Source organism: Emiliania huxleyi, assembly GCF_000372725.1.
Source record: "Emiliania huxleyi CCMP1516 unplaced genomic scaffold EMIHUscaffold_114, whole genome shotgun sequence".
Taxonomy (NCBI): Eukaryota; Haptophyta; order Isochrysidales; family Noelaerhabdaceae; genus Emiliania; species Emiliania huxleyi.
The window spans coordinates 95,113-111,144 of NW_005201551.1; the positions used below are offsets into that span (position 1 = coordinate 95,113).

The 16,032-nt window shown below is 68.8% G+C and overlaps 2 protein-coding genes across 2 annotated transcripts; both read right to left on the bottom strand.

The window, feature by feature from the left end:
- Positions 1 to 1,086: 1,086 nt before the first annotated feature.
- On the bottom strand, positions 1,087 to 1,391 carry EMIHUDRAFT_223989 (hypothetical protein; the record flags this gene model as incomplete). Its single annotated transcript, XM_005791251.1, has 2 exons — positions 1,087 to 1,123; positions 1,213 to 1,391. The coding sequence occupies 2 exons, from the start codon at positions 1,389 to 1,391 to the stop codon at positions 1,087 to 1,089; spliced, it is 216 nt and encodes a 71-aa protein (XP_005791308.1).
- Positions 1,392 to 6,914: 5,523 nt separating this feature from the next.
- Positions 6,915 to 13,177, bottom strand: EMIHUDRAFT_454531 (hypothetical protein; the record flags this gene model as incomplete). Its single annotated transcript, XM_005791252.1, has 20 exons — positions 13,116 to 13,177; positions 12,792 to 12,900; positions 12,479 to 12,584; positions 11,984 to 12,203; positions 11,822 to 11,907; positions 11,574 to 11,750; positions 11,179 to 11,270; positions 10,607 to 10,960; positions 10,457 to 10,530; positions 10,196 to 10,279; positions 9,787 to 10,117; positions 9,243 to 9,334; positions 9,016 to 9,085; positions 8,896 to 8,941; positions 8,661 to 8,737; positions 8,421 to 8,588; positions 8,125 to 8,339; positions 7,842 to 7,887; positions 7,339 to 7,432; positions 6,915 to 7,198 (listed from the first exon to the last, which is right to left on the bottom strand). Exons 2-20 carry the CDS (start codon positions 12,804 to 12,806, stop codon positions 6,915 to 6,917), a joined length of 2,631 nt encoding a protein of 876 aa, XP_005791309.1. The 5' UTR covers positions 12,807 to 12,900; positions 13,116 to 13,177.
- Positions 13,178 to 16,032: the final 2,855 nt, after the last annotated feature.

Below are 16,032 nucleotides of genomic sequence, written 5' to 3' on the forward strand. Positions count from 1 at the left end.
GTTGCGGGGGGGGGAGCGAGAGATGGGGTGGCGGAGGAGGCGGAGGCAGGCGAGGCGGCGGCGGGGGTTGGCACGGGGGCGGCAGAGATGGAGAGGGGGGAGGGGGGGGGGAATGAGGGAGAAGGAGAGAAAGAAAGAGGAGGAGAGAGAGAGAGGGCTAGGATGGGGGGGGAGAGAGAGGGGGCAGGGGGGGGGTTTGGAATGTCCGACTCCCGGGTGGAGACACTGCCCTTTGCAGGAGTCACGTGTCCCCAACAACCGGCAGTCGGTAATGAGGTTTGGTTGGTTGAGGAAGACGGCCCCCGGTTCCTATACAGAAACAGCGAGGTAAAGTTCGGCGGCTATGATAAACCGAAAGTTGTCGTAAAACGCGGGCGAAAGCAAAGCAGAGGGCGGGCGCTTTCTGCCGCAGCGATGCCCGCAGCCTGTCGAGCAGCTTCCGCGGCGCACATGCGCCGCGGGGTTGAACGACAGCCGCGCCTCTCGAGCCACCCGTGCCACACGCGGCGACGCGCACCCTGCGCGCCAGTCGGCGCACTGGCAGTACTGCGCCAGCCAGCACGGCGTGGAGCAATGCATCCAGGGCATTGTGTTGGGCGCCAGCCAGCATGCCTCAGCACAGAGCAAGAGCGCATGCTGCGCACCCTGGCGCAGCACCAGCTCGCCTCCAATCAGGCACTCTCACCACTGCACAGCCGCCCACGAGCGCCCGCAGCTGCACTGCTCAACGCTCAAGCTCAGGAGCCTCCCCTTGTTGTCGCAGCTTTGTGCAGTGCAGCGTGCGAGCAGCGCAGCGCCAGGCAGACCCGTGGCACGCCCGGGCGGCTGTGGGACGGAGGCCCGCCGAGCGAGTGCGAGCCGCATCGGCGGCCGTGTCTCCCGCAGCCGCGAGCGAGCGGTGCAAAGAGGCAGCGTCGCGCATGCTTTTCCGTAACGGTTCTGGGTTGTCTCTTATGATTTTCTTCTTTTTTGCGAAAAATTCGGTAGATCCAGGTTAATGAACCGAATATGACCGTCTGAAAAAATTGCCAGAAGAGGAAAAGAGCCCCCCCCCCCCCCCCCCAAAAAAAAACACACACACACGGTCTACGTGAGAGCCTCGTACGTCGCTCCCGCGTCACAACTGTGAGGCACAGTCCGCGTGCACCCCTGGGATGGGGTGCACCCCTGGGATGGGGTTGAGAGATGGGGCGCGATTACGAGCTTGGTCACGCTGCCTTCCGCGCCCCGTCCCAGTCCCGGATCATCCGGCGCAGCATGTGGTGCGGGAAGAGGCTAGTGTTCTCGAGCTCGCCGCCCGTCATCGGGCTCGTCGACTTGGTCGCGAGCCAGCGCTCGATCGCACACCGCTCATACGCGTGCCCATCGGCCGCCATCACCGGGTCGCTCATGATTTCGGTCGTGATCGGGCAGACGAAGTCGTCGGGCGGCTCCTCCTCCCCCGGCGGCGCCTCCGGCTCTGTCGGCTGCTCCACCGCCGCCCGCCTCTCCTCCTCCAGCCTCGCGCTCTCTTCGAGCGCCGCCGCCAACTCCGCCTCCTCCGCCGCCGCCAGCGCTGCCTCATCCTCGGGCTCCCGCGACGGCCCAGCGCCGCCTCCGCCGCCCTTCCCCTTCTTCTTCTTCTTCTTGCCCTTCTTGCTCTCCTTGGCGCGCTCCCCCTCCTTCTCCGCCTCCTCCTCTGCCAGCAGCGCCTCGGCATGCCGCGCCGCCTCCGCCTCTGCCGCCGCTCTCTCCGCCTCCCTCGCCGCTGCCTCCGCCGACGCCTCCGCCGCCGCATGCTCCTCGAGGGCGCGCACGCACTCGGCGTGGCCCTCCTCCTTGGCCATCTGCAGCGCCGTCCTGCCGCTCGCAGAGCACAACGCCGCGTCTGCGCCCGCCCGCAGCAGGTGGAGGACGACGGCGGGGTGACCGTTGCCGGCGGCGTCCATCAGCGCGGTGTCGCCGTCGCTGTTCTGCTTGTTGATCTCCGCGCCGCGCTGCAACAGAAGATCGACCACCCGCTCGTGGCCGGTGCTGGCGGCGTACATCAGCGCGGTGACGTCATTGCCGTCCTGCATGTCGACCTCTGCGCCATGCTGTAGCAGCAGCTCAACCACCCGCTTGTGGCCGGTGCTGGCGGCGAGCATCAGCTCGGTGTTGCCGTTGCAGTTCTGCATGTTGATCTCCGCGCCGCGCTGCAACAGAAGATCAACCACCCGCTCGCGGCCGTTTCCGGCGGCGATGATCAGCGCGGTGACGCCGTTGCCGTCCTGCTTGTTGATCTCCGCGCCGCGCTGCAACAGCAGCTCGACCACCCGCTCGTAGCCCTTCTGGGCGGCGTACATCAGCGCGATGCCGCCGTTGCCGTCCTGCTTGTTGATCTCCGCGCCGCGCTGCAGCAGCAACTCGACCACCCGCTCGTGGCCGTAGCCGGAGGCGCACATCAGCGCGGTGACGCTTCTGCTGTTCTGCAAGTTGATCTCTGCGCCGCGCTGCAGCAGCAAGTTGACCACCCGCTCGTGGCCCTGGCCGGCGGCGCCCATCAGCGCGGTGCCGCCGTCGCCGCTCTGCAAGTCGATCTCCGCGCCGCGCTGCAACAGAAGATTGACCACCCGCTCGTGGCTGTGGGCGGCGGCGATCATCAGCACGGTGACGCCGCTCACACCACCTACCCCGCAAGTCGCGTTGATCCGCCCGCCGCTGTCGAGCCATGCCAGCAGCGCCGCCTCGTCGCCTCGCCCAGCCACTAACGCCTCTGGCATCTCCGGCGGCAACGCGGCAAAAGCCATCGATCCCGCCGTTTCTTTTGTTGTAAGATTCTTTTGTGGGGACGGCACCACGCGAGAGAGAGAGAGAGAGAGAGAGAGAGCTGCTGCGCGCACGCGGCGGCGCCGCTCTCTCGCGAGACGGCTGGCGACGCGGCTCGCCGCCGACGTACGGTGCGCTCGTCCGACGGTCCGCAGCGTGGCGTGCGCGGCGCTGAGCGCCGCTCTGCGAGCGCCTCTGCGCCTGCACTGCCTGTCTCTGTTGCTGTTGGTGGTGGTGGTGCTGCTGCTGCTGGTGCCGATGCTGCTGCTGGCGCGGCGCGGCTGTGCGACTGGGCTCGACGCGCGCGTCGCGAGCGTCTGACGCGGCGGGCGGCGTCGGGCAGGTGCGCTTCTCTCTCGGGTGGTGGTGGTGGTGCTGCTGCTGCTGCTGGTGGTGCAGATGCTGCTGCTGGTGCGGCGCGGCTCTCCGACGCGACTCGATGCGCGCGTCGCGGCTATCTGACGCGGCGGGCGGCGTCGCGGGCGGCAGCGGTGGCGGCTCGCGGGTGGAGGTGGAGGCTGGTGGCTGTGGTGGACTTTGAGTTTATTTCATGGTCGTGTACGGGGACCGGGGGGTCAACCGGGAGGCAGGGGGTTCAACCAGGCGACGGAGGACCGTGGGCCATCGCGAGGACGGGTCCGTCCGGAGGACGAGCTCGGTAGATCCGGATGGTCTTCACGCCGGTGGGTGGCACCGAGGCGTCTTGGACGCTCAGCTCTACCTTAAGCTCCTGAGGGGCGCGTGGTTGTAACCACGTAGTATGACTACAACCCACCACAGACACCCTCCCCCACTCCTCACGTGTGTTCACACCCTCACCCTCTCCTCTCTCCTCTCTCTCTCTCTCTCTCTCCTCTCTCTCCTCTTGTCTGTGCTGTCTGCCTGACTCAGGCACTCAATCTGCCGATGCGTGATTGTGTGTGGGCTGCTCCGAGGGGGCCCTCTGTGCGATCCGACGGGTAGGGGGGCTGTGCCCGGGCGGTGTCCGGTGTGGAGTCCCCTTCTGATCCCGCCTGGGATGTTGGGTGTGAGGTCGTGGAAGCTTTGATCCCAAGGGGGGGAGCCGATCCCACTCATAACCAACTCTCAGGGGCAGTAGGTGGGCGAGCTTCAGGCGCGCTCATCTCGATCGTCAAGACGTTGCTACGCGCGGTCTTCCGCGGGGGGAGCTGCGTCGACGGGTGCGGGACCGCGGCGCAGCCAGTGCCGTGGCGATGCCTCCGGCTGTTTGCGGCGGGCGGCTTGCTGCTCGCTGCGATGGCGAAAAACTCGTCTCGCCACACGCCAAGGGCTTATGCTCTGGCGAGACGTGAGGCGCATGCGCCCAGGAGGGGAGGGGGCATGTGTAACGACACTGCTAGAGATGCCTTTCGGGGCCCAGAGATAAAACTTCTGTGATGCCATGCGTGACCTAGTAGTGTCCCCAGCTATGGGCGTGTCCACGTTGGAGCCAGGTGTGGTGTGGGCGCGAGAATAGCTCCGCCGTTCATGGAGGCAACCGATGCGAGTCGACTGGTGTGTGTCGTCGTGGTTTCGTATCAAGAATTCTCTCTCTGGCACCACGCCCCCACAGCAGCAGCGACCACCCGACTGGACGGCGTACACTGATGGGTCGGAAGACGGAGGCAGGGCAGGATGGGCGTACGCCGTAGTCATGGGCGGGGACGGCATACGCGACGTAAATGCCATGCTCGTGACCGAAGGCTACGGCCCCGTCGTGACTAGCCCCGTACACGCCGCTTTCGTGGGGGCGCGGAAACACACCAATAACACGGCAGAACTGTCAGCGCTTGCGGAGCTTTTTCGCTCACTACTCCACACGGCACCACAACCAGCAGGCTCACGAGGGGTGGTCCGAACGGACAGCGAGTACGCGATGGCGTGTGCGACGGGGAGAATCTCGCCGGGGGAGAACGCACAACTAGCGAGCTATCTTCGAGCAGCGTGGCGGCATTTAGCGTCGAGGCACGAAGTGACATGGAGACACGTCAAGGGGCACAGTGGTCATAAGTGGAACGACTACGTCGATAAGAAAGCTGACCTCGGCAGGAGCGGCGCGAGGGATTGCGGCGCGCCGGAGTGGCAAGACGAGTCTGTCCCAACAGACGCAGACGACGGGGAGAGCAGCACCGTGGGCGACGACGTGGGTATTAACGGAAGAGGTACAACCATCCCACTCGACGACATCGGTGATGGGGCCTCTAGCTACGCCGATGACCCACCCGACTCCCCCGAAAACGAACCGCCGCCTAGCGCCCCGCCCTCGTCGCCTAAAGCCCCCATCGTGGAGCAGGGGGTGATATGGATTTCATACACGCCGAGCGCGCAGGCGCGACACATCGGAGACAACAAGGGGATCCGGCGTGAAAGAGCTATCGACATTGACGTTGACCCAGCCGATTCCACCGATGTCGACGTCATTACCTCCGCGGCTACCCTGAGCCCTGGCTGTCAGGCTGTCAGGTGCTGTCAGGTGATCTGTCAGGCTGTCGGGCAGCTGTCAGGCGCTGTCAGGTGCCTCTGTCAGACCAGCTGTCGGGTGCTGTCAGTGCTGTCAGGTGCTGTCGGGTGCGTGTCTGACATCAGAGGGGATCTGTAGCTGTCAGGTGCTGTCGGAGCTGTCGGGTGTTGCTGTCAGACGCTGTCGGAGCTGTCAGAGCTGTCAGGCTGCTGCTGCTGTCAGACGTTGGGCTGTTGCTGTCAGGTGCTGTCAGGTGGTGCTGTCGGGTGCTGTCAGGCTCTGACACACACCAGCCACACTTATGACACTATCAAGAGGAGACCAGCAGGACTCTGCTGCACATACTCTAGTCTCTACTCTGCCTCCGGTCCCACCATCTTCTTCATGGTGGACGTCACCATCTTCTTGTCTGCCGCACTGAGAGAATAGCAGAGAGGCAGGGTGGAGTGCTTCTTCAGGTACACCTTGCTGATGATCTGGTAGTTGCTGGTCCAGCGGAAGGCCTCCCCATCGTTGTCGCTCGTCAGCTGGTAGTACTTGCACGCTCTGTGGCTGTCGGGCTGTCAGCGCTGCTGTCAGGCCGCTGTGTGCTGTCGGGCTGTCGGGCAGCTGTCAGGCTGTCAGGTTAGGGCCTGACAGCGACGGGACGCCTCTGATGTCAGGCTCTGCTGTCAGGCTGTCAGATACGTGCTGTCAGGCTGTCAGAGAAAGTGCTGTCAACGCTGTCAGGCTGTCGGGCACTGTCAGGCGCTGTCCGGGGTTTGCTGTCAGGCTGTCAGACCAGGGCTCAGCGGCTACCGCGCTTTCGCTCGACGACACCGTGGAGAATCGCACCGAGGACCTTGCCGAGGCGATAGGCCGAATCACTTTGGGCCCCGCCCCCGCCCCCACCCCTCGGGGTGGGGGCACCCGCCCCTGTCGGGCGCCGCTTGCGGCGCCTGGCAGGGGCACCCCCTGGGTGGGGGCCGGCGATTCCCATGCCGGCTCTCCGCCACAACCCCCGCCGGGAGGGAATCCCTGCTCACAGAAAAGGGCTTCGAGCCCTGTCTCGCGCACGCCCCTGGCGGGCGCCGCGGAACTGTCAGCGGGTGGTGTGCGGTTCTTGCCGTAGTTCCTCTTCGGTCGCCTAGCCCCGGCGCCGTCTGGCGGACGCCTGCGTGTCACGAGTGCGAGCCGCTCGCGGTTCGTACGCCCGCTTGCGGGTTCGAGTGGCGGGCTATCCCGCTTGCGGGATGGCTTAGCGGGTTCGAGCCGTCACACATTGGCTGCCGGGGTGTGCCGAGGGGGGCTGGGTGGGCGGTAAGCCGTCATTGCCCGGCGCTGCTTGGATGCAGCGCTCTGGGTGGTAGTGGCGGCGCTCCAAGAGTGGTGCTCTTGGGAAGAGGTTCCTCCTTTCCGCTCCCCCCCCGCAAGGCGCGAGACACACACACACGCTTAATCCCTTGCCTTCCATGTTAGTTTTCTTTTGAGCTAGCCTCGATGTTAAACAAACCAGTGGCGCGTCTTTTCTCCATATCGCGCGCGTTGCGGGGGGGGCGCGGAAAAGAGGAACCTCTTAGCGCCATCGCCATCGAAGCAGGACAGGCGCGAAAAACAGATTGCGTAAACACGTGCAGACATGTGTCATTTTTTTGACACAATCGACAGTGTCGAACCAGCAACCCCCTCAGACCCGCAGCGGCGCCATCTGCTCGGCGACGGCGGCGGGCACCTCCTCCTGGTTGGCGAGTAGCAGCAGGTGCTCCTTTGCGGCGCGCAGCTGCGAGGGGCGCGACCCCTTGATGTGGCGCTCGAGCACCATGTTCGGGATCGCGTTGAGGCCGGCGCGGCGCAGCACGCGCACCTCGGTCCACGTCCAGAGGATGATGTGCGTGAACGGCTCCTGCAGGTCGACGCGCGCCATCCGCTCGAGCGGCACCTCGAAGAGCAGCTCGAGCGGCTCGAGGCAGCCTACTCCGGCCATCCACAACCACCAGTCAGCGGGCGGAACACTCGGGGGCAGCCTCCCCCTCGCGCCGCTCGGGGCGGCCGTAGACGACGCGCAGCGTGGTGACGAGCACCTAGTAAGCGCTCAGTCCGGTTGCATCGACCATCGAACCACTGGTCGACGCGCACGCGGCGCGGCGAGAGCGCCACGCGCTGCTCGAGCCGCATCCCGTCGCGGTACTCGATAGGGTGCTGCGCCTGCGACCAACGGCGCGCGGCTAACGGCGGGCGAGTCGCCAGGGCGTGGCCCTCGCGGCGCTCGCGTCGGGCGGCGCTGCGCCTGGAAGAACTCGGCGCGGCCGCCGCGCCCGCCGCGCGCCGGCGCGGCCGGCGAGCAGAGCGAGAGGAGCTCGTACGCGCGGCTCTCCTGTTCACAGGGGGGAAGGGGGGGGGGGGAGGGTGAAGGGACGCCGCCCGCCGCGGCGCGGGGAGCAGCTCGCTCGGCGGCGCGCTCCTCGGCGTTGAAGGGGGCGACGAGCCGGTTCGCGTGCAGCGCGAAGGGCTGCTGCTGCCTGTTCACAGCGGGAGGCGGGCGTGGCGAGGCGCCGTCCGCAGCTCCGCCTGCAGCCCTCGCGGCGGGGAGGGGCTGCCGCAGGTGGCGCCGCACGCCAAGGAAGGGCGAGTGGATCAGCCCCTCGACCGTCTTTGTGAGCCTAGACGCAGAATACGCCAACCTCGGGGCGCGGATGCGGTACTGGGCAGCGTATTCCGAGCACCGCGTGAAGACAGCGGAGAAGAGTACAGTGAGTACGGCGGAATGCGGGGGAATACAGCGGAGTACGTGTCCCCCTCGGGCGGTAGTTGGGGTGCATGCACACGTCTTCTGCTTCTAGGCACGAGATATGGGGAGATATGGGGAGATATGGGGAGATATGGGGAGATACAAGAACCCGTATTCTGCTTCTAGGGTTGTGAGCAGGTCGAGGACGCCGATCGGCGGCCGCAGCACGCAGAGCGCGCCCTGCACCAGCCCCTTCGCGAAGCCGCGCGGCCCGTGCTTGAGCGCGCCGCGGTACGGCTTCGAGATGACGCCGCCGAGGCCGACGATGCCGTCGAGGAGCATCGCGACCCCCTCCGACGCGCCGTCGACGACCCCGATCGGGACCTAGCCCCGCGGCCGACCCTCGGGTGATCTCGGGTGACCTCGGGCGGGCGAGGTGCCTCCCCGCGCCGCCGGCCGGCACGCCTCCGACGCGTAGACGCCGAGCGCGTGCGTGCGGATGTACGAGGGGGAGAGGGTGGCGAAGGAGAGCAGGGCGGACGCGGCGGTGGCGACGCGGTAGAGGAGGAGCGACGGCAAGTGGACCACCTTGCGCGCCAGCTCGGCGAGCGACGCGTTCAAGGCGGCGAGGTCCTAATTAAGGATTAACTAAGTACTTGATGGGTACTTACTTCGCTCGAGCGACGCGCTCAAGGCGGCGAGCTCCTCCGACCCGCCCAGCGCGAGGGCGCCGCCCAGCCGGAGCGGCTCGGCGAGCGCGCCGACGAGGGCCGCGAGGAGGCCTGGGGGAGGAGAAAAAGAAAAGCAGGCTCACAACGAAGAGAGGACCGCACGCGCCGCCGACGAGGGTGCGAGAGGAGGCCTGTGGGAGGAGAAAAGAAAGAGACAGGGTCACAGCGAAGAGAAGGCCAGAAGCGCCGCCGACGAGGGCCCGAGAGGCCTGGCACGCCGCCCGTGATGTTCAGCGACGCGAGCAGCACGAGCACCTAGTTAATTACTCATCGGGCACTTCACTAATAATAATTGACTAGGTGTTGCGCGACGCGAGCAGCACGAGCACGTGCGGCGAGGCGACCAGCACGTAGTGGGACGCTAGCCGCTCGGTGAAGTCGGACCAGTCGGAGAGGTGCCTCGGCACCGTGGCACGGCGTGAGTGAGGGACTAGCTAATCACTTCATAAATACGCTATGGTCATCGGAGTAACGCCTCCGCACCGTGCACGGCTTGAGTGAGTGACTCATCAGCTGTTTATAAGCTAAAAGAGAGAGGCGCCTCCGCATCGTGTACGACTTGAGCCGAATCGGCATCGCGTCGATGTTGCCGAAGAGGGTGAGGGCGACGGCGATGAGCTGGCCTGCGTCCAAGCCACACGAGGGCGGCTCGCACCTCAACTACTGCCGTGGCGGGACCACAGGCAAGCGGCGGGGCTGGCCGGCTGGCGTCGAGCCGCGCGTCTGCCCGGAGGCGCGCAGGGTGACGTCAAACATGAGCGGCGAGACGGTGCACAGGTCGACGACCACCTGCCGCTCGAACATGCGATCTCGAGCAATCTCGAGCGGTCTCGGGCGATCTCGCGCGGTCTCGGGCGATCTCGGGCGGTCTCGAGCGATCTCGGGCGATCTCGAGCGGTCTCGCGCGATCTCGAGCGATCTCAAGCGGTCTAGGGCGATCTCGAGCGGTCTCGGGCGATCTCGCGCGGTCTCGAGCGATCTCGGGCGATCTCGAGCGGTCTCGCGCGATCTCGGCGATCTCAAGCGGTCTAGGGCGATCTCGGGCGATCTCGCGCGATCTCCACCTGCCGCTCGAGCAGCGGCCGCGGCGCCGGCGCAACCAGCCGCCACTCCCACCCCTCCCGCGAGGTTGCCTCCCCCTCCGCCGGGTCGGCGAGGGCGGGCAGGCCGAGCAGCGGCGCGACGAAGCGGTGCAGCTCGAGCACGAGCGACTCCTCCACCATCAGGGAGAGCGGCGCCAGCTTGAGCTCCAGCTTCTGGAAGTAGTCCACGCCGCGCATGCGGTTGAGGCGCAGGAAGAGCTGCACCACCGGCTCGCCCGCCTCGCGCGCCCTCGCGCGCCCCCCCTCGGCGGGCCTGCAGGCGGCGGCGGTCGGCGCGAGCACGACGGGCAGCGAGGCGTGCAGCAGCTGGTTGTCGAGCTGCAGGTGCCTGCTCCACTCCTCAGCCAGTCAGCGGGCCGCTCAACAGGAGGGGCGTGCGGCGGGCTGGCCGTCGGGCGGCGCGCGCCTCGCGCTGAGCGAGAGCTCGAGCACAGGCTGCAGCGCGTTTGCGAGGTCGCGCCGAAAGTCGCAGCATAGGCCGTACACGCACCTGAGGAAGTGTCTAGGAAGTGGCTACGAAGTGTCTGGGAAGTCGCAGCATAGCCCGTACACGCACCTGAGGAAGTGTCTAAGAAGTATCTACGAAGTGTCTGGGAAGTACACGCACAGCTACGTGTCTAGGAAGTGCCTAGGAAGTGTCTAGAAAGTGTCTAGGAAGTGCACGCACAGCTGCAGCAGCTCTGCGGGCGTCGCGTTGACGAGCGAGACGTGCAGCTTGCCGAGCTCGACGTGCAGGTCCACCTCGCCGGTGGGGGGAATCACTTACTCACGACTAGTCAACTCCTGCCAGCCGGCCGAGCTCGAGTTCCAGCTGCACCTTGACCATGCCGCCGCCCCTGCCGCCGCCGCCGCCGCCGCGCGCAGCCTCGAGCAGGATGAGCGGCAGCGGCTCGGGCGCCGAGCGGAGCCGCTCGAGCATCGACAAGTACTTGAGCCACTCGACACGCGCGCGCCGCGCCGCCCGCCCCGCCGCCCGCGCCGCCGCGCCGCCGCCGCCGCGCGCCGCCGCCGCCGCGCGCCGCGACGCCTCCGCCGCCCCGGCGACCCCCCGCCGCACCGCCGCGCCCGCCGCGTGCAGAGCCTCGTCCGTGCGCGCCACCGCCGCGGCCAGCTTCGGCCGGCGCGGCGGCGGGCGCGCGGGCGGCGCCGACGCAGAGAGCCGCTCGCTCTCCTGCGAGTATGGCGGCGAGTAACCGAGGCTGGCCGAGACGGCCCCGAGGCTAGCCGAGACGGCCCCGAGGCTAGCCGAGATGGCCCCCAGGCTAGCCGAGATGGCCCCGAGGCTGGCCAAGATGGCCCCCAGGCTGGCCGAGATGGCCCCGAGGCTAGCCGAGACGGCCCCCAGGCTGGCCGAGGGTGGCCGAGGGTGGCCGAGAGCCGGTCGCTCTCCTGCGACCGAGCGCGGCCGCCGCGGACCCCGCCGGAGCGGCCCGAGCCCTGCCCGCCGTCGCTCTCGTCGGAGGAGAGCCAATCGGACGAGCCTGACAGAGGCACGCGCACACCGCTGCCCGGAGGGGTAGAGACAGGGAGGGCCGCAACGGCACCGCGCGGGAGGGAGCAAGGCGGATGCACCCGCGTCCCACGCGTTGACAGTCGAGGAAGTGTGTAGGAAGTGTGTAGGAAGTGTGTAGGAAGTGTGTAGGAAGTGTGTAGGAAGTGTGTAGGAAGTGTGTAGGAAGTGTGTAGGAAGTGTGTAGGAAGTGTGTAGGAAGTGTGTAGGAAGTGTGTAGGAAGTGTGTAGCAAGTGTCTAGGAAGTGTCTAGGAAGTGTCTAGGAAGGGCCACCCGCGTCCCACGAGTCGACCGTCGCCAGCAGCGGCGCGGCGCCCCCCTCTCCGCCTCTCGACCCGCCGCCGCCGCCCGCCGCCGCCACGGCGCCGCCTCCCCCCCCTCCGGCGCGGCGGCGCGGCGCCCGGCTCGGTCGGAGTCCGCCCCCGGAGATCTCGAGCAGCTTGAGCGGGCCTGCGCGAGCGGGCGAGCGCACTCCTCACTCCTCTGGCGGCATTAGCGTAGGGGGGGGGGGGGGGGAGGTCCTGCGATGTCCATCAGCGAGACCTCCACGTCGAAGTCCCCGCCGATCGGCCGCGCGTTGAAGGCGCGCGTGCAGGTGAGCGAGCACCTACCAGCAATGAGCCAGCCACTCGCGCTATTGAGTAGGCCGTGTGTGGAAGGCGCGCGTGCAGGGGAGCGCGCACCACCACTCCGAGGAGGTGGAGCAGGCGGCGGAGGGGGAGGAGGGGCCGGCGCCGCCGCCCTCGCCGCCCTCGCCGCCCTCGCCGCCCTCGCCGCCCTTGTCGCCGCCCTCACCGCCGCCCTCGCCGCCGCCCTCGCCGCCCTCGCCGCCGCCCTCGCCTCCGCCCCCGCCCCGCACCTCGAGCCTGTGCGAGCCGTAGGGCAAGTCCCACGCAAAGACGGCTCATTAATGAGCTAGTTATTAATGAATTACCTGTGCGAGCCGTAGGGCAAGTCCCACGCAAAGACGGCTCATTAATTAGCTAATTATTAATGAATTACCTGTGCGAGCCGTAGGGCAAGTCCCACGCAAAGACGGCTCATTAATTAGCTAATTATTAATGGATTACCTGTGCGAGCCGTAGGGCAAGTCCCACGCAAAGACGGCCGTCTCGCCTGCTCACAGGCAGCGGCGTGGAGGCGCGCTGCGCTCGCTCCCCCTCCGCGGCGACGACCCGCCGACTCGCCAGGCGCAATCGTGTCCACTCCGACCTCTCCCCCATCCGCGCCGCCGATGCGGCGCTTCCGCTGCGGCAGCAGCCGGCGCGCCACCGCGGGGGGCGCCTTGAGGGCGGAGCGGGAGCGAGGTGAGCGAGTGGAGCGCCCGAGACGCGCCGCCACCGCGGGGGCAGGGGAGGGTGGGTTCGGGTACCGTGGGGGTAGTGGAGAGTGCCTTCGCGTACCGCGGGGGCGGGGGGCCTCGGGGCGCCCGCATCCGCTAGTGAATTAGTTGATAGCTAATGAAGTACTTAGCTAGCGGGGGCGGGGGGCCTTGGAGCGCAGCATGCGCCCCGTCGCCCCTTCAAAGTCGCCGTTGCGCAGCTGGCGCCGCACCGCCGCCGCGCGCGAGCGAGCCTCCGCGGCGACGAAGTTGGCGCGCCTAACCAGCAGTTTGTAATGAGCAGTTCCGCGAATTATTAACTAAGTGCGCCTCCGAGGCGGCGAGGCTGGCGCGCCTAATTAGTAGTAGGTAGTTAGCAGCTCAAAACGAACTAGCTGCGCCTCCGAGGCGACCAGGCTGGCGCGCCTAGGAGCAGACTCGCGACTAGCCGGCTGCACCTCCTCCTCCGAGGCGACGCGCGGGGTGGCACGCTCCTCCCCAGCACGTCCGTCCGCTCCCGGATGTCGCCGTACCTCTGCCACCACCTGCGCCTCGCCATCCCCTCGTCGGTGGCCACCCCCTCCCCCTCCTCGAGCTCGCGGACCGACGCGGCCAGCGCGCTGAGCGACGTGACGGGCGGCCCCCGCGCCGCCCCCCCCTCGCCCGCCTCCGCCTGGCTGCGCGCGCCGCCCGGCACCCGCGCGCGGATGGCGGCGACCGCCGCCCGCTCCCTCCACCGACGCGCGTTGATCGTCATGCGCACGAGTTTGCCGAGCGAGCCCTCCTCGCCGTCGCCGCCGCCGGCCTCGCCGCCTCCGCCGCCCTCGCCGCCCGCCTCCCCGCCGCCGGCGTCCGCGCCGACGAGGGGCTCCGCCTCCTCGCGCCGCTCGCTCGGCCACCCGCTGGTGGAGGAGGCCGCCCCGCCGCCGCGCGACGAGGAGCGGCGCGCCGAGCAGACGCCCTCTCCGTACGACGGCGTCTGGTTGGATGGCACTCGGGTCGCGCCTTGCTGCCGCAGCGTCGCCTGCTCGCGCAACGACGCGGCATCGGCTGAGCAGCTAATGAATCAGCGGACCAACGCGGCAGCGACTCGGCATTCATCAACGAGCTAGCTAACGGACTGACTAGCGCGGCGCCGCCTGCTCGCGCAGCGACTCGGCGACGCCGCGAACGTCGGCGCTCAGCGTCGAGGCGAGCGTGCGGCGGGCGAGCCGGCCGCGCACCGCCGCCTGCAGCGCCGTCGCCGCCGCCACCCTGCGAGACGCCGCAAGCGTGCGCCTCGCCAAAAGGCCGCGCAAGGACGCCTGCGTCGCCGACACCAACCCATCAACTAACGAGCGCACTGACGAACTACTCAGCGCGCACGTGGCGCCTGCACCGCCGTCGCCGCCGCGCCGGCCCGGGACGGCGGCGGCGCCGCCCCGGCCGCCCCGCGGGCCCCCTCCGCCACCGCCTCGGCCGCCCCCCCACTCGGCGGAAGGTCGAGCGGAGGCAGCGAGCGCCCGCCCCCTCCCCCTCCACCCCCCCCGCCTCGCCTCTCCCCGCCCGCCGCGCCGCCCGCGCCGCGCCACGGCGGCGCCTCCCCCTCCGTGCGCTCCCTCGCCCCAAACAGGGCCGGCACGTCGAAATGGCGCCGCCAGCCGCGGCGGGCGCGCGCGGGCGGGGCGGCGGCGGCGAGGCGCGGCGGCGCGGCGGCGGCGGAGAGCGAGGCGCGCACGGAGCGCGCCTCCTCTGCGCTTGCTTTGTCGGCGGGCGAGGGTTGGCCGAGGAGTGTGCGTCCGGGCTGTGACTGCAGGATGCGGATCGGCGCCGATGTGTTGTTCGAGATCATCAGCGGCATCTCGTGCGCGCGCGCCTCGCAGAGCTTGACGAAGCAGACGCCGTCCACCACCTCGAGGTGCACGCCGAGCACGCGCAGCTTGCGCGGCTCGGAGGGGTGCCTCGACTTGATCAGGCAGCGCAGGCCCGAGCTGGCGCCGCCGCCGCCGCCGAGCTTGAAGGGCGCGCACGGGAGCCACTCTGAGCCGTCGGCGTCGAGCACCTTGACGCAGAGCCGCCGCTTGTGCCTCGCGGAAGGCCAGTGCCAGACGAGACGCTGCGCGGGCGAGTGCGGCCGGTGGCGCGGCATCAGGAACCAGGCGTCGTGCCCGGCCTGCCCGACGACGAGGTCGAAGGGCGTCGAGTTGAGGAGCACGTACCGCGGCAGCAGCGTCACCAGCCGTGTGCGGTGGAAGTCAGCCGGAGCCCGCGTCACCTGCGCGGCGAGCTCGTAGACCACGTCCTCGTGCCGCAGCGCGAAGCTGGCCGCCTTGGAGCGCGAGAGGGAGAGCTCCGCCCACCGCCCCTCGTCCACCTGCACGGCCACCAGCTGGCCGGTGAGCTTGCCGGACGGACCGAACGAGAGCATCAGCGGCGGCAGCCCGGCGGCGGGCGGCAGCTCGGCCGGCTCAAAGGGCGGCAGCCGCGCGGTGCCGTCCTCGATCGCCGCGCGCGAGAGGCCGCGAGCGACCGACGGCTCGAGCGGCTCGTGGCCCACCGCAGAGAAGCGAGGCAGAGAGCGGCGGCTGCCAAACGAGCCGCCGGGCGACGCGTCGTCGGCATCGTCGTCGCCGTGGCCCGCCGGCGAGGCGGCGGCGGCGGCGGCGCTCGACGCGGCGGCGGCGCCCGCCGCCGGTGGCTTGATGGAGATGAGTGAGCGGACAGAGAGTGGCAGGTGCGTCTTGTTGAGGAGCCTGTTCACAGCTGGAGGCGTGAAGAGGGTCGCGTCCGCGGCGGTAGAGCGGGCAGGCGCGGTCTTGACGACGCACCAAAACTCGGCGTAGAGCACGCAGCGGCGGCAGCCCTCCTGCTCACAAGCGGAGGCGTGGAGAGGCGCCGTTCACAGGCAGAGCACGCGGCGGCGGCAGCCCCCTCCTCCGAGTCGACGCTCTCGGCCCAGAGCAGCATCCCGCCGCCCTTCTCGTCCCGCAGCGAGAGGTGCTTGCGTTGCACCGACTCGTCGCGCCACGGCGCAGCCCCAATCTCGCGCGGCCACCGCCGGCCGGGCCGGGGGCGGGGGGCGGGCACCGCGCCGGCACCGACGCCACGCCGCCCCCCTGACGGCGCGGCTGCGGAGCGGAGCCACGCGTGCGCGCTGGCCTACCGATCGGGTTCGACCAGCGGGTGGCGTGGCACGCGTTTTGGGGGGGGGCGCAGCTGCGCGCGCGCGCGCGCACGCTCGCCGGCACGATCGGAGGTGTGCGGCAGAAGAAATCGCCGACGAGGGGCGTCAGCTCGACGGCGTGCCCAGGCACAAACGCGTGGAAGTGGGCCTGTCAGTTAGTTAATGAGATCATTGGTTGCTTGGTTCATTAATGGGCCCGGCACAACGGCGTGGAAGTGGGCCTGTTCAGAGCTGCAGGTGTGAACAGG